At 50.9% G+C, this 24,697-nt stretch overlaps 9 protein-coding genes across 9 annotated transcripts; 4 read left to right on the top strand and 5 right to left on the bottom strand.

Moving 5' to 3' along the window:
• Positions 1 to 425: 425 nt before the first annotated feature.
• N7484_010685 (GNAT family N-acetyltransferase) lies at positions 426 to 1,688 on the top strand (the record flags this gene model as incomplete). Its single annotated transcript, XM_057121072.1, has 1 exon — positions 426 to 1,688. One exon carries the CDS (start codon positions 426 to 428, stop codon positions 1,686 to 1,688), a length of 1,263 nt encoding a protein of 420 aa, XP_056966826.1.
• Positions 1,689 to 2,621: 933 nt separating this feature from the next.
• N7484_010684 (enoyl-CoA hydratase/isomerase family protein) lies at positions 2,622 to 3,494 on the top strand (the record flags this gene model as incomplete). Its single annotated transcript, XM_057121071.1, has 1 exon — positions 2,622 to 3,494. One exon carries the CDS (start codon positions 2,622 to 2,624, stop codon positions 3,492 to 3,494), a length of 873 nt encoding a protein of 290 aa, XP_056966825.1.
• A 1,332-nt stretch (positions 3,495 to 4,826) lies between these two features.
• On the top strand, positions 4,827 to 6,777 carry N7484_010683 (siderophore iron transporter mirB; the record flags this gene model as incomplete). Its single annotated transcript, XM_057121070.1, has 4 exons — positions 4,827 to 5,077; positions 5,110 to 5,389; positions 5,454 to 5,793; positions 5,846 to 6,777. 4 exons carry the CDS (start codon positions 4,827 to 4,829, stop codon positions 6,775 to 6,777), a joined length of 1,803 nt encoding a protein of 600 aa, XP_056966824.1.
• A 124-nt stretch (positions 6,778 to 6,901) lies between these two features.
• On the bottom strand, positions 6,902 to 8,004 carry N7484_010682 (uncharacterized protein; the record flags this gene model as incomplete). Its single annotated transcript, XM_057121069.1, has 3 exons — positions 6,902 to 7,009; positions 7,062 to 7,943; positions 7,993 to 8,004. The coding sequence occupies 3 exons, from the start codon at positions 8,002 to 8,004 to the stop codon at positions 6,902 to 6,904; spliced, it is 1,002 nt and encodes a 333-aa protein (XP_056966823.1).
• A 252-nt stretch (positions 8,005 to 8,256) lies between these two features.
• On the bottom strand, positions 8,257 to 9,072 carry N7484_010681 (haloacid dehalogenase, type II; the record flags this gene model as incomplete). The annotated part of the gene is made up of 1 exon (XM_057121068.1): positions 8,257 to 9,072. One exon carries the CDS (start codon positions 9,070 to 9,072, stop codon positions 8,257 to 8,259), a length of 816 nt encoding a protein of 271 aa, XP_056966822.1.
• A 2,610-nt stretch (positions 9,073 to 11,682) lies between these two features.
• Positions 11,683 to 15,696, top strand: N7484_010680 (putative nuclear migration protein; the record flags this gene model as incomplete). Its single annotated transcript, XM_057121067.1, has 2 exons — positions 11,683 to 14,752; positions 14,810 to 15,696. The coding sequence occupies 2 exons, from the start codon at positions 11,683 to 11,685 to the stop codon at positions 15,694 to 15,696; spliced, it is 3,957 nt and encodes a 1,318-aa protein (XP_056966821.1).
• A 534-nt stretch (positions 15,697 to 16,230) lies between these two features.
• N7484_010679 (cytochrome b5-like heme/steroid binding domain-containing protein) lies at positions 16,231 to 16,566 on the bottom strand (the record flags this gene model as incomplete). Its single annotated transcript, XM_057121066.1, has 2 exons — positions 16,231 to 16,308; positions 16,390 to 16,566. 2 exons carry the CDS (start codon positions 16,564 to 16,566, stop codon positions 16,231 to 16,233), a joined length of 255 nt encoding a protein of 84 aa, XP_056966820.1.
• A 223-nt stretch (positions 16,567 to 16,789) lies between these two features.
• N7484_010678 (putative mRNA splicing factor RNA helicase (Cdc28)) lies at positions 16,790 to 20,158 on the bottom strand (the record flags this gene model as incomplete). The annotated part of the gene is made up of 1 exon (XM_057121065.1): positions 16,790 to 20,158. The coding sequence occupies one exon, from the start codon at positions 20,156 to 20,158 to the stop codon at positions 16,790 to 16,792; it is 3,369 nt and encodes a 1,122-aa protein (XP_056966819.1).
• Positions 20,159 to 21,276: 1,118 nt separating this feature from the next.
• On the bottom strand, positions 21,277 to 24,466 carry N7484_010677 (tyrosine protein kinase SWE1; the record flags this gene model as incomplete). Its single annotated transcript, XM_057121064.1, has 2 exons — positions 21,277 to 22,531; positions 22,593 to 24,466. The coding sequence occupies 2 exons, from the start codon at positions 24,464 to 24,466 to the stop codon at positions 21,277 to 21,279; spliced, it is 3,129 nt and encodes a 1,042-aa protein (XP_056966818.1).
• Between the last annotated feature and the right edge of the window lie 231 nt (positions 24,467 to 24,697).

Here is a 24,697-nt window from a genome sequence, read left to right as displayed (position 1 = left end):
TGGGAACCACATTACTCTAATCTGATACAGGCTGTCTCCATACAAAGCGGTCCACAGCCCGCCCAAATAGGCACTCTGCCCGAAGCATCATGGCCTTTGGGGAAGCAGATCAACGTTTCCACTTCCTACTCTATGCTTCCAGCAGCCGCTGGGTAAGAAATGATGTAAAACTTGAGTTCCACCGGGGTGTTGGTGAATACAATGCACAGAGAGTATCAGGAGAAGTCTGAAGCGTGCGAGCCGTGCGAAATCGGATCGTGTTGCCCCACGCAAATTTCTGGGAAGTCATGGTCATGGCAGGCTGGGGCGGTGCTTTTTGATCTTCCCCTCTGATTTTCTGCAGACCAATCTTTTTCTTTGCTGCTACCTACTGAACTTTGATTCATCGCTCTGTTTGCTTGCATATGAGCCAAAAATTGCAAAAAATGGCGCCCATCAAGATTCGGTTACCTCATCCCTACTTGACTACCTACTATCTGAAGCCATCGGACGAGCTTCACAATGGGACGCAGCTGCTACAGCTTCAGAAGGCTAAAAAAGAGTCACAACCATTCCCCGAGGCTTTAGACAATGACAAACTTTACTTTGGGGCACCGCGTCCGGCCAACCCAGAAGTGATCTCATCCGCCGACAACACTGCTTGGGCACGAGCACAGCGCAGCCCGTCATGCCTCTTGAGCTGGAAAGGCAACTCTGTACCAACAGTTGGCCAAGTCTGGTTATTTCTCTACACGACATTTACAGTCCATGAAGAGATAGAGACCTTCCGTCTCCAGCTCCAAGGCCAAAATGCCGAAGCTTTGGCACAGTCTATCCGACTCTCCATGGTAGCCATTGACCACCCACAGCCTGTCAGCAATGCTGCTCAGTGGCAGTCTACGAATGAGCTTTTGGTATTGCGCAACGCCTTCTGGCAGGGATGTGCGTCTCCTCTCGGCTCTCAGCCCATCTGGCTCCCGAACTGGAACCCAGCTAAAGCGGTTCCTCACCTCGACTTCACCATGACCTCTACCGAAACTTCGCACCGCCGACACCCTCGCCGACACCCCAAGCCCACCCCCGGCTCCGTTGTTTACAGTCGCTACATACCCTTCCTGGATGAACATTTCTCGCTCGTCGCGCTAGACTATCAAAATCCTGAACATTTGAACCTCTTCCATACTTGGCAAAATGACCCTCGTGTCGCTAAGGGCTGGAAGGAAACTGGTACCTTGGACCAACACCGCGACTACTTACGCCGCCAGAATGAAGATCCTCACACTCTCACCGTTCTCGGTCGCTTCAATGATACCCCATTTTCTTACTACGAGATTTTCTGGGCAAAGGAAGATAACATCGGTGCACACTACGCGTCTCAAGATTTTGATCGCGGTCGGCATACTCTTGTTGGGAATGATGCATTCCGCGGCCCTCATCGTGTGATGGCATGGTGGCCCAGCATGATTCATTACTGTTTTCTCGATGACCACCGTACAGAAAACGTTATTGGAGAGCCTCTCTCGAACAATGACAAGGTCTTGACCTATGATTACACCTTTGGTTTGCATCAGGATCAGATCATCGATTTGCCCCATAAGCGGGCTAGTCTTGTGAAGTGCACCAGGGAGCGATTCTTCCAAATTTGTCCATTCAACCAAGGAAGTCCTCACATTGCGGGCACTGGCTTGGCTTTTAAGCCTCGACTGTGAAATTTGAAGCGTATAGCTTGATTTTCCATTGAAATGAGGTTTCTACTTATTCCAAGTATCACGAAGTATGGTATGCAGCTCTCAACTTGATTAGACAGAATAAAACCAAATAGAGTTCACATATTACCAAGCGTCTGAGACATGCTCGTGGGGAAGTCGCTCATAATGCTACGCTACAGTACAAGAATAGTGGCTTGGCAGCAAATACTTTACATAAATGACGCATCCTATGCCGGCAGTGGAGAGAATCATGGCCAAGTCTGTAGCCACATGTCGGCTTGGCAATGGACCTGGGGGCACTTGTCTTTCAATTACCGAGGTCAATTTAGTTGTCACAGGTATTTCTGCATGTCTTATTTTGGTCCAAATACCGGTACTCATATCAGGGTTGACGCTTGTTACGATGGTCCACCAGGCTACGTAGTGTGCCCCACGGCCCGACGATCCAAACTCAATCAGAGGCTCTGGCGGGAAAGTGCCTCGTACTGCGGGTTCGTTTGCAACGGAATGAAAATATCAAACTTGACTTTTGGTAGTCAAATTCTTGTCAAGTCTCGCACATGTTACCTTTGACTATGTTACACTTTCAAGAATAGGATGGGAGGACGAGTCTTGGAAGTGACCGCGAAGTTTCCTCAAAGGCTAATTTTTATCAGATCGTCTAGGCTTTTTTGCATTTCTGTTTCCCCGAGATCAACCCGTGGAAATGTAATACCGTTTCCCTGTATCGGTAAAAGGAAGTCCAGTATTACTCATTTTACCAGAAAGACCTTACCCAATTCCCCTATTGCCGGGGCATGGACCAGGCTTGTGAAGTAGATCTTAATACCCGAGGCCAGCAGCTTCATCTTCGTCTTCTGTGTCTTTGATTGTTTGAGTAGCCACCGTCACAGGGAACCCCAACAGCAGATACTCTACTTTTGTGAAGCCATCATGAGCTCTTATCCCAGCCTCAAAAGGCAACCGCCCCTACAAAGCCATGCAATCATCTCTTTTCCAGCTCCACATGTGATGTTGGTAGTGTTCAACCGACCCCAAGCGCTCAATGCCATGACCAGCGCAGCGCAATATGATCTCGAAACACTGTTCGCGTGGTATGACAGTGAGCCATCGCTTCGCTGTGCTATCGTCACAGGCGCCGGACGAGCCTTTTGTGCTGGAATGGACTTGAAAGAATGGAATCAAACAAATGCTCGTCGTGCCAGCGGAGACCATACTGGCCAGCATCCGATGCCACGGTCCGGGTTTGGAGCCTTGTCCCGGCGCCACGGCAAGAAACCTGTTATTGCTGCGGTGAATGGATTAGCGTTTGGTGGAGGGATGGAAATGATTGCCAATTTGGATCTTGTGATCGCAGCTCAAGGGGCACGCTTTGCACTCCCTGAAGCAAAGAGAGGTGTTGTCGCCATGGCGGGCTCTTTACCGAGACTGGCTCGAACCATTGGCCGCCCAAGAGCGATGGAACTGGCGCTGACCGGCAAAACGATCACTGCTACCGAGGCGAAGGAATGGGGATTGATAAATGCCGTGACGGAGGATGGGGCAACTGATTGCGAGGTGCTGGACCGGCCGGTTGTGAAGGCGGCATTGGATTATGCGGCTCGCATTGTCGACAATAGTCCGGATAGTGTCATTATTAGTCGCGCGGGAATTGTCGCTGGCTGGGAAGATGGGAGTGCAGAGAACGCGAGTCGCTTGTTGAGTGAAAATTGGGAACCTTCATTGAATGAGGGCACGAATCTCCATGAAGGGGTTAGAGCCTTTGCTGAGAAAAGGGCACCGCGGTGGGTAGATAGTAAATTATAGATGTGCTCCAACCTATAATATCCACCAAGACACAAGATATGAGTTTTGATCCAGTCTCCCTTGTTCAATACCTGTCTTCATTCCATTCCTACCTGTGTCTGTCCACGGATGGTTCGGATCTTTTGCTGTAAAATCGGACATCCCGTTTTGTAATGATCGTCAGCCGTGTCAATGCCGACACCGGTGAATCCAGCCCAGTGATCGGCGCCGAAGGATAAGCATACTGTACTTCCGTTTCAGCGACGTTGGCGCCAAGAAATAGACTTGGCAGACTTGAAAAAAACACACATGCCGGATTGCCAATCTTACTCGCCTAAATTGCCGTGATCGCGATATGCGGCTTAGAGAAATGCCACATCTGTTGTCAATTGCATGTTGTAATGATTGCAATGAGAAGTTATCGTGCTTGAAAGAGCATTTAGGGTTTCAAGCAGGTCTGGTCGCCTTCAGGTTGACTGATGACGTGCGATCAATTCGTGTGTAAGATAGGTATTACCAAAACTTAGATACACAGGGTATTGAGCAAAAAAGCTTACACCAACTCTGTTCAACCTGACGATCTGCACGAGGAACCACACTCATCCACAAATCATGCACGGGACTTTCCAATGGAGGTTCTTGGCATGATCAGGTGAGAAATACACGCTCAACTAGGGGTTTTCCCCGAAACCGCTTGCTCTCGACTCGAGGTCCATGCAGTCGAGTGGGCCACATTATTCAGCATCGAACTTATCTGATCATCAGCCATCGTGTCGGAAAATTCAGGAACAAACTCCGCTTGGCGCCATGCTCTGGTGGAGATTCTATTACTAGGCGCCCAGATCTTGGGTCAAATCAGCACTACCCCCGGGCTCTGTGGTTGCATTCTAATACTTGCCCTTGCGCTTCGGCCTCCCTTGGCGAGTCTTTCTACTTGGATTTTTGGGGCCATCTTTCCAAGACATGGGTCATGCCCAGAGGTTGCCAATGCTGAGCATTTCTTTGCTAAGACGCGAACGTCTCGGATCAGATTAGATCATGGCTTTCAAGGTTTCCATTTTCTGCTCGAGTTTCTTTTGACCACTAGGCGCATAGCTTTGCGTTCTCAGTGGAACTTCAAGAGACTCTAGATACACTGGTTAGGTTTTTGCCAACCCTTGGCAATGAATCGCTTGGGATTAATGTGGAAAAGAAATGTCCTATATGAGAAATTTTCTGTCTTCTGGGGTCCATTTAAAATGCCTTTCTAGTATCTCTCTTCGTGGGCTTCCTTTCGCCCGCGGTCGTTTTCAAAGTCCTACTCGCTTTCATAAATGATAATTATCTCGCTTTGATTGATACCGTCTGGTTGTCATGGCGCAGTCTTCTATGGAAGAGGCGAACGCCTCCAAATGCGAGACCAATATACATGTTGAGCCAGGGAATGAAAAGCAGGCGCCCGAATTTGAAAACCCTGATGATGTACCAGATGAGAATGCGCAGGATGGAGTGAAAATTGCCGAAGCCATGACACTGTCGTGGTCAAGGTCTTCCTTGATCGTGGTCTATATAAGGCAAGTTGTTCGAGTGTCCTCTAGAGCCATCCCAAGAACCTTCTGGGCAAGGTTTCAAGGACGAACAATTTACTAATTGACAGCATATACAGTATGTGGCTCCTGTACTTCAGCAATGCCTTTGAGTCTTCCCTTTCAGCAAACCTGGATCCCTACGTGTCCAGTGTATTCCAAGACCACTCCTTGTTGCCAGTCATCAGTGTCGTATCCAGCGTCATGGCAGGCGCCACCTACCTACCCGTTGCAAAGATTCTCAACTTGTGGGATCGCACGGTTGGATTCCTGCTGATGCTCATGATTGCGACCTTGGGTATGATCCTCATGGCAGCTTGTAATAGTTTTGAGCTTTATGCCGCAGCAAATGTAGGCCTGGCACCCAGACTTCGTTCCCCCAATCGAATACCGCGACTAACAACAATCTGCTCAGATCTTCTATTCCGTTGGATTCACTGGCATGATCTTCTGTATAGATGTGGTTACGTCTGATACTTCCTCGCTGCGGAATCGCGGTCTCGCTTTCGCTTTCACGTCTTCACCCTATATGATCACGGCATTTGGCGGCCCTGCTGCTGCTGACACAATTCATGATAAAAACTGGCGCTGGGGATATGGTGTCTGGGCTATCATCCTGCCTTTTGTTGCTATTCCTATGGTGGTCATGATGCAACTGGGTAAACGGAAGGCAAAGAAAAACGGACTTGTGTTGAGAAAACCAAGTGGCCGTACCTGGAGCCAAAGTACTTGGCATTACTTGGTTGAGTTTGACAGTAAGTACCGCGTTCTATTCTTCACGAATTTCCTAAATTAACGTGACGCTAGTCGTGGGTGTGGTCCTTCTATGCGCAGGGTTTGTTCTCTTTCTACTGCCGTTCACTATCGCTTCCTCCTCTAGCCAGGCTTGGGCGACCGACTATATCATTGCGATGCTTGTCGTTGGGTTTGTCCTCTTGATTATTTTTGGCTTCTGGGAGAGATTCGGTGCCCGTCAACCCTTTGTTCCTTGGCATCTATTGAGAAACCGAACCGTAGTCGGTGCTTGTCTATTGGATTTTACCTACCAGGTTGCCTACTACTGTTGGAATTACTACTTCACCTCTTATCTCCAGGTGGTTTACAACACCTCAGTGGCCTCTGCTGGTTATATCTCCAGTATCTTCGACATTACCTCTGGAGTTGAGCTCTTTATCGTGGGAGCCCTGATCAGCTACACTGGCCGGTTCAAATGGGTTCTGATGTGGGGCGTCCCGCTGTATATGCTTGGTGTCGGGTTGATGATCTATTTTCGCAGCCCGGGCCACAGCTTGGGGTATATTATCATGTGCCAGATCTTCATTGCCCTCGGTGGCGGTGTCATGATTATCGGCCAGCAGATTGCTCTGTTGGCGGCTTCTGATCATAATGATGTTGCCGCTCTATTGGCTTTGCTGGGTCTGTTCGGATACATTGGAGGTTCTGTGGGAGGCAGTATCTCCGGGGCTATCTGGACCAATACGCTGCCTGGCATGCTCCAGATTATGCTTCCCGAGAGCAGTGCTGGTCAGTGGCAGGAAATCTATGATAGTCTTCCTTTGCAGCTGAGCTACCCCATGGGCTCTGAGACACGAACGGCTATCATGTATGCCTATGCTGCTACGCAGAAGCGCATGTTGATTGCTGGCACTGCTATCATGACACTGGCTTTGTTTTTCATGGTGATTATCAAGGACATCAATATTAAAAACATCAAACAGACCAAGGGAACTCTTTTCTGATTGTTCACTCAGTGACCATCTGATTTGACAAGCCTGGTCGTTGTATGGGTTAGGAGGGTTCCTTGAAAAGAAGTTCTGTATATATCAATAGAAATTGAGACCAATGATGAAGTACAACTACTACTCAAGTACTCTGATCTGGAGGAAGAATATCAGGGATAGGCCCAGCAGGAATAACTAACTGAGCATTGCCAGTCTTCTGTCCAATAGCAACGCAGTACCCAAACTTGTACTAAGAACTATTAGAATGAAATTTTACACCATGTGCCTCACAGTCTACTTACAGCATCAAAGAAGGTCGTTTGCTTGAATGCTCCCCGGGTCAACTCAGACTCATCATAGTAAAGCCTTCGATACCAGCGGTCAAGAAGCGGGTAATCGTGTCGAATCATTTTCAAATTGCATTTGAAGATCAGATAGTAGGCCACATCGAATCGGGCAATCGTCGTGTATAGACGAATGTCAGCCTCCGTAATATGATCTCCGAAAAGGAATGGTTGATGTCCCGCTTGGCCCAAAAGTGCCTCAATGCGATCCAAAGCCTCGAAAAGCGGGTAGATATTCTCGAGATACGACTCCTGGCTCTTGGCAAACCCTGTCTTATAGACTCCGTTATTGATCTGAGGATATACCCATGCATTCATCGCGTCGATCTCGCTCCTCAGATATTCAGGATAGAATCCACCACCTGGACGATTGACTTCACGCAAGGTCTCGGGTAGAAAGTCTTCAAACTCGGAATATAGCATGCGGATGATCTCGCTGCTTTCATTGTTGACTATTGTCTCCTTCTTTTTGTCCCACAAAGCTGGAACTGTATACCGTCCTTCATATTGCGGATCTGCTTTGAGGTAAAGTTCCTTTAAGAACTTAAACCCATATAAGGGATCTGTTTCGGCAGATCCCCATCGACCTGAGAAAAACCAGCCATCTGGGCTCAGCTCAGGATCCAGAACTACCCTCTGAATGATATCCTGTAGCCCCTTCAAGGTCCAAACTAAATTAGCGCGATGTGCCCAAGGACAGCCGTAGTTGACGTAAAGCACGTAGCGGCCTTTTTCGGCGGGGAACTCAGCCGATGCGTCCCGAGACACCCAGGAGCGAAAAGCCGAATCTTTTCGCCGGTAGTGACCATCTGAGTCGGCATGCTGGTAAATCTTGGGATCCTGTAAAAGTTACTTGTGGACTTATGTTATTTCTTCGTTCGGGACTCACGCTGTCAGTCATGACGCAACGATTTCTCAATGAGTCAGTATGTTCGTAGAGATGATGGAACGTTTCTCAATTATCACATTCGTGGATATCTCACAAGCAATTGAAACTGAAATCCCCACAAAGACCTGGTCTTATATCATTTAATGGTCCAAAGATGCGGGGCTTATCAATCCATCGGCTTTGATCCGTCATCACGTCATCATCAAGTCTCACATAAGGTCTCTATGTATGATTATATGATCAAATTCAAGACATGATGGATTATTACTCTGAGATAGGCTGAGATCCATTGTCCCCCTTGATTCCCAATCTTCGAGCGACCTCCAAAACTCCACTCTCATTCAACCCGACCCAAATGTCGACAAAGCCCTCTTCTTTAGCTTGCGCTACACGATCTGTGGACCAAGCCTCCTCGGACTCACGCTCCACATAAACGGTCCGGAAGCCACAGCCTTTTGCTGCTTTCAAGTCACTCAAATGCGCCGCTACCATGGTACATTGGGTTGAATCACGCCCTAGGAGGTTCGCTGCACCGTGGTATACAATTGGCGACGGCTTATATGCTCCAAAATTCTCTGCGCCGACGAGCTGAGTGAAAGGCAGTGAGCCATACTGCTTTAGATCCTTAAGCAGAGACTCATTCCCATTTGATAACGTCGACGTGATGAATTTGGTGTTCAGCAGGTCCAATCCGGCAACACTATCGGGCCATGGGGTAAGTCGGTGCCAGCACAAAGTGAGCTCCAGTAGTTGACTGTTGTCAAATAGCTCTTGAATGCCTCGTTTCTTGAGAAGGTCCTGTAGTGCGTGGTAATGGTGTTGGTCTACCGACACAAACCCCTTCGAAGGATCAAATGTGCTGGTAAAGTTGCCGTAGGATAAACGCCACTCCTCCGCGAAAGCAAGCCAATCTGACTGGTCCAGTGCAGCTGCACGCTGGCGTAAATCAGCGGGAATATGCCTGTTCGGATCATCAAGTGCCTGCCGAGCCGCGTCGCTCAATGCCTTTGTGACACTTGACCGCCACTCGACGACGGTGCCAAATGTATCGAAGAATACAACGTGGGGCTGGTCCAGCATTGTGAGGACGTGAGCATCCACGCGGGGTCTCCGCTCTAGTCGCGATTTGGATTTATGCAGTGAAATCAGAGATACTTTTAGATCTCACTTTCTCCGTTTCCCTGCAGGTTGAGGCATCTTAAAATGCAGACTTGCAAGTGATCATGGCTGAGTCATGGACCGAGGTCAGGATCCATGGCGAATAGATTAGCCGGATTGTTCTTCCCGAGAATGTGATCGCAATGAGATCAGATGGGATTCGTATTTGATAGATGTGGACCTAAAGATTGGTTTGGGTATTTTCTACTGGAAAAAAAGAAAAAAAAGCTCTCAGGTGAAGTGAGAGAATGCATGGGGGAATGTTTGCACGCTCCCTTGTCCTTCTCCCTCTCTATCTTACCCCTTCCCCAGCTCATCTCCACCTTTCTGCGCCTCAAAACTCTGCAATAGCGTTTCTGTCAAAGATGTTTACTGGCCTTGCATCGAATGATGAATCGCGACACAAAGTAGACCTGTCAATCGGGCCCATGTCTCTGTTTCCCCTCCCCCGGGTGGAGTCAAATGATGATTCACGGAGATTGTTGCTTCATTGAGCAGCTTTCGCGTTGGTCCCAGCCCACTTCTCAATGGGACTAAGCGTGATATAACCTCGTGTCATGCAGCGAACTAGTCTGGACCGGACGCCTCCAAGCATTATTGCCAATGAATTATGGTCCCATACGAGCCAGTTCGTGTCTGATTGGCTAATGTCCTTTGTTTTTTTTTAGGTTTTCCATTTAGCCGCGCTCAACGTCCGGAAATTGAATCAAGGTTGAGAAGGTGACAACAACAAAGATACAGTGCATCTAGCCTTTGTCCGCATAGAAGGGTTCTCTTCCCTGTATTTGGACGACCTCCGCATCGCCATCGCGTACCAGACAATTCGTGGCCCACAAAAAGTCGAAAAATCAAAACAAAGGTCCTTCAAGCTCAGTGGAGACCTCGGATGGATCTTGCGGAAATGGAGTCCAATTGCCCCTTTTTTTTTCTGCATGCACCATCGCAACTTGCGTTTCTTCCAGGCAGACATCCAATTCAGCAAACAGATTTAAGTACGCATTGCCACGTCGAATGCAAAAGCTCAATTGCCTCCGAACCACCAGATTAGATGCAGCCTACACATCCTGAAACACCAACCACCAAGCTCACGAAATTACCTTCGACGATCATCGTGAGCCCGGCCTCACGCCAGAGTGGGGTCTGCGCCAGAAAGGGGGAATGTCCATTCTAAAACACGCTAACTAGCCCTCCTATTCCTTATCAAGTTTTCAGTCCAATTAATTCGACTCGCCTGCTGCATTAGTGCTCCGGCATTATCATGATTGGCCTTCGTGATAATTATCTTCTATAGCACAATGGGCCCAAGTCGATTTTTTTAATCCACTAAGGATGCTTCAATCACCCCCAAACCTGATCGTTCTTTGTTTGCGCACAGCCATGAAGCTGAACGCGTTGTTTGGACCCATCCTTATGCGTGGTGGAACCCTTGATCTGGCTTCCATCCCCGACGAACACCTCCCAGCTGGTGTGGACTCGGGCGATCACAGTCCTCGAATGCTCTCCGAGACTGCATTGCCTCCGGGTTTAATCACTTTAACTTTGCCTTTTTCATTTCTAGAAATTTCAATTGCCCGTGGCATCCAAAGCCTCTCTTATCTTTTTTTTATTTCTTTTTTTTTTTTTTCTTTTCTCCAAAGCTTGCCAGAGAAGATTGGCTGAACTCTGACAACACCTCTTGTGCTCTCCACCGTCGGATATTGCTATACGTACCCCGGACAAGGGTACGAAGTCATAGATTGATGTTTCGGAAAGGATCTAACCGTGTTCAGCCATACGTTTTTAGTGTCTTGGGTGGCAGCTTTACAGGTGGAGCAACCTGCGTTCTGGCTAATCGGGTGGGTTTCTAGCTTCCCCATGCCCCCTAACGAACACCCCTGGGCCTATGTGTTTTTTTTTTCTCGCTATGATTACACTGGCATCCGGCACAGTTCCGATGGCAAGGCTGATCTAAAAGTTTTGAGGTAATCTTCAACGTAAACGCTTTGACTTGGCCGTCTCAGATCGTTGCCTCGTTTGTAGAAAAGCCGGTGGGCAGATCGTGTTCCAATCCCAAGTCCCAACTCGTGCCCACTGTCACAAAGTACGTTCTCGAGCGATCGCAATCGACCCTCTTTGCAAAGTTTTGTTCTAGGGGATGGCATCTGATCTGTCTCCTCTCTTTTCCCTAGTTTCAACTCTGATACCTGACACCTGCATCGGTAAGTAGAGGCCTCCGTGCATACTAAACCCGGCCACATTGGCTCCCCTCGCGCTCAGGCGTGTGTCCCGCCTCCGCGTTGTACCCAACGACTGACTGGTCGTTGCACAGTGTTCAAACTATTTACGCTCTTCTGTTCTCCTCCAAGCGCCTATCAACGGGCAAATCGACGACCTTTGACATACATTTCCACCGAAACACACTGGGACACGCGAATGATTCAATTACGGTAGACGATTGATGGGACCCGGGCGTGTCGTGCTCTGGCTAGCACAAGGAAACGAACCAACCCAGGTGATGCTTTAAAAGGGGGTTTCCATTATATGAGCAGCGAGATGGCCACGGACCTACAACTCCCCGCCTCGAGGGCTCAACCATCTCCCGCTCCATCGAATTCATCCCGAGCTCAGTCTAAGTCGAGATCAAGATCTCGACCAGCACGGCGTCGGCGAGATTCATCTCCCCCGCCATCCTCTTCCCCACCAGGCCTACCAACACCGGCATTTTCTCCGGATGGTCAAAGCGATGTCGACGATATCATCGAAGAGTCCACCCTATCGCCGTTCGATCCTCGCAGAATTACACCTACCCTTCATGCATCCCTCGTATCGGAGATTCTTTCCTTGCGACGGGATGTGGAAAATAAAACAAAGGCAATTGATACGTTAGAACAAAGTCTGGATGAATCTCGAACGGAATGTGAGACGCTTAACGAGAATGTCGCCCAGTCGTCCCGTGAGACACGGTCTCTGCAACATCAAATTCAGCTTTTGGAGGGTGGGACATCATCTGCGATGACAGAACTGGCTCGGGAGCGGGATAATGCAGTCGAGAACATCAATGATGTTCGTAGGAAACTGGAGCATGCACAAAAAAAGGCCCGCCATCGTGAAGAGGAAGTCGAACGGACACAGATGCTTTGGGATCGTGATCGCGAAGCATGGGAAAATGAGCGACGAAACATGGAACGCAAAATCCATGTGGTGGAAGGCCGCTTGAAGACGGTGCTCAATGAGGTTGCAGCGGCTCAAGAAGCGGAAACTCTCCATTCTCAGCACAGTGAAAATGATCTTTCGACCAAGTCCAAAATTAAGGGAAGCGACACTGCCAGTGTGGCTTCCAGCAGCCAGGATCGTCGGCGCACAAGCATGACTAGCATGACCTCGGAGGAGGGCGAGAATGAAATAGATTATCACAATGTCCGATACTCGGTCTTGAGTATGGCTCCTGGAAAGGGCGATTCGGGCCTGAACCTGGCTCAGGAATTGGCCTTTGATGAGGAAGATGAGTTTGCTGGGTCTGAAAATGAGACTCCAGAATCACCTGAAGCCCTCCCGGAGGAACGACCGATGTCGGTCAATTCACAGGCGTCTCATTCTATCGCATCAAAAGCCCGGAAAATTCTGGGTCTTTCCATGCAAAGCGCTGGCTCGGTCACAGCGGCAGAGTACCGTGCTCTGGATCTGAATAGCCCTACAAAGTTGCCAGACCACCATCAACCTGTAGAGTACTGTGATATGGGTACTCAATACACACCTCCACCGTCACCCGAAACCCTTACCCCAACCGCAGAGAATACTGACCCTGTTGCGGGTGAGGAATCCAATGCAGGCCGCGAGGTTGGTGAAGACGAGGACGCACCTGAGATGAAGGACTCTGCCACACTTACAATCGCAGTTGGTATGGTCTCTTCCTCTTGTCAAACAGTCGGTGAACTTCCCAGTCCTCCATGGACACCCAAAATCTCGGAGTCACCGATCTTGTCTGCCGAAGAGGCTTTGGAGCCAGTCCCGATGGCATCAGCGTCTACTCAAACCGATTCACCTCCAGCTGCGGAGCCCGTGGAGAGCGAAGAAGCTACCTTGTCTCCCAGTGATATCTCAGCGCAAATTGATGTTCCCATGATCGCCATTCACCCACCTGGATCGGAACCGTCATCGCCTCGGAGCAGTGTCGTTCTTCCTCCGCAAACTAAGAATGTGTCTGTTCAAGCCAATTTCAGGCCGGTCGTTGAGGGTCGGTCTATTGCCATTCAGACTGAAGAAATCCGAATCGATCAACGACCGGTCAAACTTCCCGCCAGTCTATTACCCTCCGCCATTCCTGATCTGCCAACCACCTCCGAAATTCAAGAGACCAATGCTGAGTCCTACCGCGCGCCTATGCCTCCTCCCCGCTCAGCCAAGAGGGCCCAGCGGCCTTTACCATACGAGCGCCCGGTGAAGCCCCCACGCGCCCCAGGTTCGGAGTCCTTGCAAGCCTACCAGGCATACCCTGGCAACAATGACAATGGACCGTTATCGGGCGAGGTTGCGTCTGGATTGAGACGGCCCTTCCGGTCTAGCAGCCTCTTCGCGGGCTTTGAACAGCTAAGCGATGACGAAGGCCCCGACGCAGAGGAACGTGACATCTTTACCGACGACGAGCTTCTCAACCGACCATTTGCTTCATACACCATCCGTCGCGGCAAGTTGGTCAATGCGAAAGCAAGGCCCAGCTTGGATGAAATGTTCCTTCCTGAAATCGACGAGCATCTATCTGACCCCGAGTCTAGACCTGCTGATATTGGGCGTTCCTCGTCTCGCGCCACTCAACGATCCGGTACTACAACCTCCAGTGGCCGTCAACCCGGCATGCGAAAATTGGCCATGATCTCTAATGGCGCAGCAGCGCATCAAAAAGCTCGCGCCCGCAGCCCCAGCGAGCCAAGCCTCGACAGCGGCAGTGCAGGCTCAAGCATCGCGCCTCCGTTCCCAGTTCCAATCCGTCTCAGCTCGCGCAACGTTCCATTGACAGGCAGTGACGGGCCCCCAAGCCCGACTCGTTCTTCTGGTCGACAATTCTCCGATCGTGGTGCCCGTACAACAGTTGGGCGACGACCCACGCTGCGTCGAGTTCGCTCGGCGGCCGCGACCTCGCAGAGCAGCCTCGCAGAGCGCCCAGAAACGCTTTCCTCTCCAACTCGCTCTGAGTCTCCCTTCACGCTCGATAGTCCTTCCTACCGTCCGCCGCCTCTCCCAGTTGATGATATCACTGTTCCCCGTGAGCATCGTGCGCCTGTGAAACGGCCTTCTCATCGCCCAGCGGTGCCCTCTATGAATTGGGACCAGGACCGGCGGGACTCGACTGGCGGTGTGCAACCAACGAGTGTCGTCGATGCAATTGCTCAAACCATGGTGGGCGAGTGGATGTTCAAGTACGTCCGCCGCCGCAAGTCTTTCGGCATGGGTGAATCCAAGGATGCCTGGGAGGGCCGGAACCCGGATGAGGTGTCAGCCAATATCACCAATAGTGGAGTGCGTCATAAGCGATGGGTCTGGCTTGCCCCGTATGAAGGCTCCATCATGTGGAGCAGCAAACAACCGACAAGTGGACCTGCCTTGCTGGGCAAGACTGGCCGGAAGTGTAAGCTTGATTCCCTTGTACCCATGATTTGATTGATTACTAACTCCTGCATGCTAGTCACTATCCAATCCGTGTTGGATGTCAAGGATGACAACCCAATGCCCAAGAGCCCTGGAAACCCCACTCCATTCAACCGCTCGATTCTAGTCCTCACACCACAACGAGCTCTGAAATTCACCGCACTTACCGTTGAACGCCACTATGTCTGGCTAACCGCATTATCATTCCTCAGCCACTCTTCAATGGGCCTGCACGATCTAGCTGCGCTCCCACCGGCACCGCAAGAGGAGACCGGATCTTCTATACCTTCACAGGCAAGCCTGCGACGCAACCCAATCCGCGACTCAATTCGCGTGGCCAAGGGTCGCCCACGGCCCATGCCCAAGGGAAAGCGCTCCTTCCCAGGTAGCGCAGACCCAGTACCAGAAATACCTAGCGCGGACCTAGAAAGTCTTAACTCCATGGCCGCAGACGCACCTCATGTCCCACGCTTCTCTAATCATAATCACAACCGCAAGCGCAGCAACACGGCCCCTCGTCCTCCTGCGCTTCACGCTATCCGCAGCTTTTCCAGCCAGGGAACCATGCCCTCGCCCCACAGTGGTACTTCCTCCGAGCCATACTTCTCGCCTGTCCCGCCGCCGAGTCTTCCTCCCGGCCTTGGAAGCGGCCCTGGTAGCATCAGTCGTCGTACTTCTGAGGCTAGTGGTCGCACTACTCACACGACAGCGAGCAACATGTTTGACATGGGCACTGTTCGCATGGAGGCTTTCATCGATAACCATGCGGAACAGATCAATCGGCCCCGTGGTGCGCCGCCTCGCTCACGACATGTGCGTAAGGCCTCCAGTCAGTGGAGTCAAAGCCGCTATGACTACGACGCTCCCTCCGTTGACGGTAGCGAACTCTCTTTCCGACCCGATGACCCCTTCCGCGGTTTCTAATCTCTCCTGATTCCCTCTTTTTTTTTTTTTTTTTTTTTATTTTTCTTTGAGCGTCGGTCTGGACTACCATTCTCCATTCTTCTCGATATCCTCTTTCTTTTCACATGTACAGCTCTATATGGTCCTCTGGCCTGACCTGCATCCTTTGAATCCTCTTTTCATAACATATCTGTTTTTATTCGTCTATTTGAATTGTGTTGGACTATGTTGATACCATTGTGCGGAAGGATGCCGAGTTTCGAAGCGGTGGAAAACCGGGGCGTTAGAATCAAGTTTCTTCACCACAGAAATAATTGGGAAATTAGTATTTATAGTTTAGATCGCATTGTCTCTTTGTATGTGAATCTAGTATAAACATCGAAATCGCGGGTATAAACGGACATTCCTCGCACATGACCAGGGACGGCGTTCTCCGCGTGGGCTGATTCCCGCAGATGCCCCGATCATGGAGGATCCAGTATCCTGCCCTTTCCCCTTTCCAACCAGTATTTCTTCGCAATGGCTGGAAGTGATAGTTGAAGATTGGAGATCAAATTACAACTTGGCGGCCTCCTTGACTTCTCCAATCTTCAGCTTTGGCGAGTACTTCTTCAACACGGACTCGTTGTGGTACTATGAAGAGAATGATATTAGCCTCATCTCCTCAATTAACAAGACATAGATGCGTAAAAATCAGCTAGATGACATATATACCTTCCAGAACTGCTTGGATGCGTCCTTGCCAGCCACGCGCTTCAAGATCTTTGCGCCTCCGGGGTGCTCGTCGACGAACTTGGAAACATCGTAAACGCTGTTGTCGACGATGATGTACAGGCCCTTGTCAGCGGTGTTGTGAGCGGCCACGTCGGCCGGGGTAAATGATTGCGACATGGTATGTGTATGTGTTGTGTAGGTGTGGAGTTCAAGGGGGAAAGAGGTGACGTTATTTAAGAGAAAGTCTGGAGTAAAGCGGGGCCGAGGTTAACCTGGATTTTGCCGCGGTCGGAAATCACAATTGTCATCGATGTGATTGGATGTTAGGTCATTCTATATTTCCGAATGGAATATTCCGTTCATTGACATAATGGGATAAATAGTATAGGGCTAGATAGACTCATGTCCTGCTCTTCTCTCCAGCCGCTCCAGTTCCTTTGGGTACTTTGCGATCTAATCCTAGTGACTCCAAATCCTTCTTTTTGTAGTAATGTGGTGCCACTTCCACCAGCCACTCTGCCTGTAGGGGCATGTTGCTGCGCATGTACTCCTTGCTGGTAAGCACCAGTTCAAAGTAGATCACCCACCGTGGGTTGACCTCGAACAGCGTGCTGGATGGATGTAGGTATACGGATTGTCCGTTCTTGATCGTGCGGTAGCTGTCACCTCCACGCTGTAAGCGTGCGGCATTGGGGAAGAAACCGGACGTAATAGCCTTTTGGATCGGCAATATGTTGGCGGAACCGCAGGTGCTGACCGTCACTTCCACTCGATCACACAACTTGGCGAGCTGATCACGAACGTCGCGTGCCCGGGTGAGACTGCGCTGCTGGAGGAAGTTCTCCTTGGCCCATACCTGACTGAAGTCCGAGTCCACCCATTGGTTCCAGATGTTGAGCAGCGTGAGGTGGTCACCACCGTCCTTGATAGTGAATCTGTTGCGCGCACTGTCGGCATGGATCTTCTTGTCTTTCGGACGGAAGAACAGGGCGCTGGCCTCGCTCAGCATTGACACAATCGAGAGCACCTCTTCCACGCAACCATACTGGCCTGCCGCGAGGATCGCCTTTGCCAGCATAGGGTCCGTCGGGAATTCGGCCATCTGCCGGCCAACCTTGGTCAGGTCTCCACGGTCGTTGAGGGCTCCGAGGGCATATAATTGCTCCAAGGCTCGAATAATGGTCTCCGCGGGTGGAGGATCCATAAAGTCGAAGTCAAGAAGTTGATCAATACCCAATGATTTTAGCATCAAAATTACTCCATTGAGGTTTGTGCGCTGGATCTCCGGCGTGGTGTTTTCTTCCAACTCATTGTAGTATGCCCACTTGGTGTAAAGTCGGAAGCATTTACCAGGACCAACTCGACCAGCTCGACCAGCTCGCTGGTTTGCTGAAGCCCGAGAGCACGGTGTTACTACCAAACTCTCCATGCCGGTTCGCGGATTGAACACATTCTCCTTGACAAAGCCAGGGTCGATCACGTAAACGATACCATCGATGGTCAAACTAGTCTCTGCAATGTTCGTTGCCAGAACCACCTTGCGCGCCTTGGGCGGCGTGGGCTCGAAGATTTTACTCTGCAGCTCGGACGGCAAATTGGCGTAAATGGGACAGATAATCATTTCTGGGATTTTACTGCCCAATTTTCGAGCTGTCTCCGTGAGACTCTGTTCAGCGGCGTCAATCTCCTCCTGACCAGTCAAGAATACCAAGATATCACCGGCCCCTTGCGTAACGTGGATCTGGAAGACCGTGGTGATAGCGGCCGCTAAATAGTTGGCCTCTGGCTGCGAGGTGTAATGCACATCAACGGGGTATCGGCGGCCAGGAATGTTGAAAATAGGAGCATCATCAAAGTACTTTTGGAATTTTTGTGCGTCCATTGTCGCAGAAGAGATAAGAAGTTTCAAGTCGGGTCGAGCTTTAGCAATATCCTTGAGAAGACCGCAGGCGATATCCGTTGGCACGGTCCGCTCGTGGGCCTCATCAATCATCAATGCGGAATACTGACTCAGATCCGGCTCCGTCAACAGTTCTCGCAAAAGCATTCCATCGGTCATGTACTTGAGAATGGTCTTGTCGCTAGTGTTGTCCTCAAAACGGATGGCGTAACCGACCTCATTTCCAATCTTCGATCCCATTTCCTCCGCTACACGAGCAGCAACGCTCATGGCTGCCACGCGACGAGGTTGGGTACAACCAATCTTCAAGCCACCTTTCGTGTACCCGGCCTCGTGAAGATACTGTGGAATTTGTGTTGTCTTTCCAGAACCAGTTTCACCGACAATGATCAAAACTTGGTGGTCATGCACGGCTTGAATGATCTGGTCGCGGAACTGGTAGATGGGCAAACTCTTCCGTGTCTCCTCCATAGTTAGAGCCTTCTTCTCTGCCGCATCGATTTCCTCCTTAAATCGACGTTGTTCCTGGGTCAATGGCTTCTCTGACCCCTCGAGCTTGGCATCCATGACAAAATTGATCTGCTGTGAATCATCAAAGACATACTCATAGTCTCCTTCGTCGACGAATTCGGCCTTGTTGATCTGGGCCTTGGCCTTGGCCGATTGTTCAAGCTCCCATTCTTCGTGCTCCGTAACGAATTTCTCTTGGCCTGTCTCATCGCGCTCGACGTATCGCTTATAGAGTGCATCCTCTTTCTTCTTGCGATCAATCTTTCCTTTCTCCGTGATATAATCATCCGGCATCATGTAGCCATCGCGGTGGTCATCAATCCGTAGCCGTTCTTCAGCAATACGTAAAACCTCCCTGTTGCGCGCAAACTCTTCCTTCTCGCGACGAGTAAGATTGGGGTTCTCGCGCAGTTCAGCAGCCTCTTCAGCAACCTGACGTCGCAGCAGTGCCAGTCGCTCCGTTTCGCGCTTTTTCAGGTATTCTTGGCGGGAACGAAGGCGCAAGTCAGGCATCACAGCCGCCCGAGCATCAGCGTCGTCGGCTAGTGCACGACGCCGTGCAGCTTCGCCATCCCGAGTCCGGTCCTCCACGATCTTCTTTGACTTGCTATTGTCTTTCTCGGCTAATCGCTTGGCGAATTCGTCTCTTTCGCGGAGATCGCGCTGGCGATCAATCTCTTCTTTGGTCTGCGGATCAATGTCGTCGGCTGGTGATGCAGAGCGTGGGGAAGCGGATCCATCAGCGAGCCTTGTACGTTTTGAGGGCGACTCTGCAAACTCGTCTGGACCTGCATCAGAGTGGATTTCATCCTCTGGAATCTCCTCGTCGCCCCATCTGTCGTCAAAGTCCGAATCCTTCCTCCGCACCTTCTTCGATCGAGGGCGGTCGCGACTCTCGGCATCGCGGCTGCGGTCTCGTTTCCGAGTGTCATCTATCTCCCGTCGACTGTGGGACTCAGATTCCCTCTTGCTTCTCCCTCGATCTCTATCGCTCTCTTTCTCTCGGCGTCTTCGTCGGTCGCGCTCAGCTTCGACATTGACAGGACCCAGGCCCGGCTCGGGTTCAAGGTCTTCGCCCATATCCACCATGCTGTATTTCTTCTTTGTAGATGCCTTGCTTGCTGTACCATGGGCGGTCGAGGTAGTGGGAGGTGGTGCTTTCCCCGCGCGTGAAAACAGCTGTTTGCAGAATGCGCCAATCTCATCGGGGCTGCCATCGAGGAAGGAAAGCAATTTATCTTGGAGGGAGGACGCTGATTTGGCTGAGCCAGCTTCAGCAAGCACAAAGTCCACAGAAATCGGGTCTGACGCGCCCGTCAGGCGGATCAGAGAATCTGAAACGAAGGTTTTGTTATCCATAGTGCACGCAGAGGGTGTGTAGTCGATGGATGATCGCACGGTCGGTGGGGAGGAACAGTAGGTTTTCAGATGTCACGGCGCATCGTGCGCAGGATTTATGACAAATTTAGAGGAGAGAGGATAGCGAACCGTTTCGAGCGGACGATGCTGTTGGAGGTGAAGGTTGCGGAGCTTCGGAGGCTGAAAGCCAAGGCGGTGGCAAATTAGGTAGTGCACTGCAGGTATAAATATATATCCAAGTCATCGACACAAATATGTAGCACATCCACGAGGTGAATTACGACTAGAATTCTCACTGACCGCCAGTGACCCCTGGGTCATAGGGACCCGAATTCTTTGATATATAGGTCAATTATCAAGGCTTCCAGGCTCCATCATTACAAGTTTGAATTGGAATATAGGTTGGAATATGAGGATATCATCATCTCAATTTCTGCTATTCACACATGGAACCAAATTGGTCAAAAAGTACAGGAAATTCTCGCTAATCCAACAGAACCATGGCGGGCAATCATTCATCATGAAAGAAGATGTCAAAGGAAAAAAAAAATAGAGCAAAACGCCCAAGATCAAGCCAGGAGCTGAACGTCCTAAGGCTAAATCAACCGTGTCCCCGCCAACCGGCGAACACCCCAAAACTCAATGCAAGAGATCCATCGAAATCACAAATACGCCAGAAGAGCAGCCATGAGGATACGACCCAAGGCCATGTCGCGAGAACACCCAGTTTCGTTGGGATGATGGTACATTTTGTGGCACCTGATAATGCTAGGCAATGGATGAATACAAAGGAAAACCAAAGAACAGGAAAACGCCGCAGAAACGAGGGAGAACACCACGCTGAAACTCCAGGGTATTGAACCCTTTGCTAACTCCACGGGGTCATGAGGGCTGAGGGGCACGAAAAACAAAAGCAGATCCTAGAATCCAGAACTCGACAGATAGCAAAATATAAAGCAAGGGAATCGTCGTGATGGGCGTGTGGCATGAAAAATGAATGGCGAAAGAGTCGAAGTCATGACCCGGGAATAAGAGAAACAAAGGAAATAGGTCGTGAAAACACAGAACACCCCCCTCACCCTCCTCCATATGCACATCGGATGAAAAGGAGAAATAGGTTACACATCGATCATCTCGGCATCTTCGGCCAAGATCTCATCGGCGGGCCCCCAGTTGCCCTCGAATACCGTGGCTCCGGCACGGCGACGCTGGTTCACAAACTGGAGCCCGTAAGTGGCTAGAACTTCGTCGGCTGTAGGTCGATCAAGTGGCTCAGGAGATATCATCCAACGGACAATCTTATCCAAGGCCTGTGCATGGTTGGCATCCACCATGAAGCTAGGCGGGTCCACAAGCTCTCCACTGCGAGCGAGGTGGGTGGGCTTAGGCGTAGTCAGCTTCCGGTTGGTGAGGAAGTTGTCACCAAAGTCATCATCACCCAAATCGGACGCGCAGAGCTCTTCGAAAGAAGTTCCATCGGAGACAGGGTTTCCGGACGCATCGCGGAAAATGGTGGTCTCTGAACTCCAGGTCAGACTGGGGACATCACTCATGTCTCCATTTCGGAGCTTCTGCCAGGATGCTCCGTTGTCGGGAAGCTCTACATTGCCAGCAATTTCAAAGATGACCAACCCCAGCGAGAAGATATCCGCGGGTTTGTCAAAGCGGCCCATGAGGATTTCAGGGCCAATATACTCTCGATCGCCCTCGCCTTCAATCCCATCCTCTGCAGGCCAGCGTGTGGCCATGCCAAAGTCTCCGATCTTGAGGACTCCTTCAAACGTCACGAGAATATTGGCAGGCTTCAAGTCGAGGTGAATAAAACCTTCATCGTGGATTTGCTTCAATCCGAGGGTCAACTCAAGGAGAATTTTCCAGATACGGAAATCATCGAGTCGAGCCTTGAGGCCAGCCTGAGCCAGGAAAACATCCAAGCTTCCCTCTTCGCAGAACTCAGTTTGGATGTAAAGATGACCATTGTCTTCCCAGCTATCCATGAAGGAAACAATATGGTCACAGTTGACCAACGTCTTCAGCACATCGACCTCCCGAATACGGCGTTCGCGATCTTTCAGCCCCAAGTAAGGCTGCTTGCTCTTCTTCACAGCCCAAACTTGGTGTTGAGGGAGAGCACTCGGGGACTTGGGGCCGCTTGAGGGCAGAGAGAACATCGAAGGGAATGAAGCGTCGTGAGGCTGAGCGACTCGGTAGACCTGAGAAAATTCACCTGTACCGACAAGCTCGACTTTATCGAACCGCATGGTCAGACTAGGGTCCACGTCTGGCGTGTGGAATCCACTGAGCTGGAGGCTGGGGCGTTTGCTAGCAAGCAAAGAATCTCGGGGACCGGTCGGTGTGGCAGGTAGATTCAGACTATTACCAAAGTCAAATGGAAGTGGCTGTGCATCATTCGGCACGGAGATCGATAAGCCACTTGGGTCGGGGGGGGAAGAATTGGTCGCGAGGTGTGTGAGGTGAAGCCTGGAGAAATCTATCACGCAAGGGTGTCGAGTTGGCAGAAGACCTTGTTTCTGAAAGACGCTCCAGAGGCCCAATTTGGGACGTAGCAGGAGGATAGGTACGAGAGGGTAGGAAAGTTTGTTTAGTAGGAGTTGGAGGGAAATCGGAATCAGTCAATGGCTGGCTGTCATGACGCGAAGATGGAGATTGAGCCTGAAGATCATCACCGTCCACACTCACGAAGCTTCCTCTGCGCGAGGCCTCTGGTCGGTTGAAAGTGTTACCAAAGATGCCCATACCACGGGCAAAAGGACCTGGTTTAGGCCGCACAGTTGAGGCCGGAGGATTAAAGGGGGATTGGGTCACAGCCTCTGATTCCTGGAAAGGCGGAGCCATGTTAAAAGACCCGTTCAACCCAGAAGCGAACAGGTTCACAGGTCGTTTGCACGGAGTGTCTGGCATGTTCTTGTTGAAGCCCGACGGCTCCTCTGCGTTGCGGTTCTTCTTTGAGATTAGTCCCGTTGACATGAACGCGGCTGGTAGAGGTTTGACCAATTTGTAGTTCTCAGGAGTCGCGAATGATTCCCCGGATCCACTTGAGTCTTCTCGCGTTATACGGCGTACCGGGGCAGGCCGAGTAGCACCAGCAGGAAGGGACTTGGAGAAGTTGAAGAGCGGTCGTGGCCGCTCGGACTTCTGGACGGCCTCATGGGTGGGCGAGTCATCGAGACTTGAGCCAGAGGATGACTGAGTGATGGTCCGGGAGAGAGGATGAGCAGTAGGGCGAGTAGGTTGAGTAGTGGTAGTAGTTGTAGGGTTTGCGGAGAAGAGAGGACTTGCCGGAGGACGGGGCGAGAATAGGTTTTCTTGACCAGCCTCAAATAGTCCGCTATCAAATGACATCCGGGGACGCACTGCCAAAGGGGTACCGGGTAACGCCTCGGCCTCACCAGTCCCCTTGGAACGTCCGAAGAGGGGTCTGTCGCTTTGTCGCTGCTGCAATGTCGATCGTCTGAGAGATGACGACCGTTTTGGGATGGTCGCGAAAGGACTGAAAGGCTGAATTGGAGTCAGGAGAGGCGAAGCCTCGTTGGTAGTAGGACTTGCAGGCGCACTGCCATGGTCGGTGTCGAATATGTTAAAGTCGGCTGAAAAGTTCGGCGTGTGAACACTGCGACGCTTTGCAGAGGGACTTCCTCGCGATGCTTGATCCAGATTCATGATACCGTCGCTTCGTTTTAGGGGACTCACAGTCGCAAACGAACCAAAGGTGCCACTGCGTCGCTTTTCAATGCGAGATAGAGTGGAGCGAGGCGCAAAAGTTGTTTCCCCCTGCGTCGACGGCGGCATGTTGAGATGACACGGACCTTCGGGTGTTGTACTTTCCATCGGCCCGGCTAGATCATCAAGCGTTAAGTCGTTTTCTTCTCCGGAGTGCATCGCGACTGGTTGAGATGGAGACGCGTTTCCGCCGTCTGTTGACACGGTCAAAGCGCGTTTGGCGGGGCTACGGGGCGAAGTTCGCCGTCGCATGGCCGGCCGCGTTACTTTCGCGCTAGGGGGATACGGCACGGCGAGAGGAGATTGTTGATGAGATGGCAAAAGAAAGAAGTTGTGCTGCGATCGCCTCGAGGGCGACAGCGGAGAAGAGACGTATGGTGAGGTGGTTTTTGCAGGCGAGTGAGAGCGGGTGTTGAGGAAGAAGTTGGAACTCTTCGAAGGTGAGCGCGATAATGAGCGTCGAAGCTGGCGAATTGCAGAACTGGCATCGACGTGATGAATCCCCGAGTGCGATGAAAGGTGAAGGGTGCCGCCCGAGTCCCGGTGCGGCGAAAAGGTCGCAACCATAATTGGGGAATGTTGTGCTGGACGTGCGGCACAACAATCCCAGAATGAGAGTCGATCCAACTCAGGAAATGGCAATCTCTGTTCTTGCCTTCTTCACCTTCACTCTAAATGAGTGACTAAACTTGTTTCCGTCCAGCGCGTTTGATATTTCAAGGAATCAATTGATGAGTGAGAGAACCCCAACCCTCCACGGCGCTTGTGACGCGACGGGAGGGAAAATACTGCGAGTCC

This window comes from Penicillium longicatenatum (genome assembly GCF_028827895.1).
Source record: "Penicillium longicatenatum strain IBT 33135 chromosome Unknown contig_7_segment0_segment0, whole genome shotgun sequence".
NCBI lineage: Eukaryota > Fungi > Ascomycota > Eurotiomycetes > Eurotiales > Aspergillaceae > Penicillium > Penicillium longicatenatum.
This window is presented reverse-complemented; position numbering and strand designations above follow the sequence as displayed.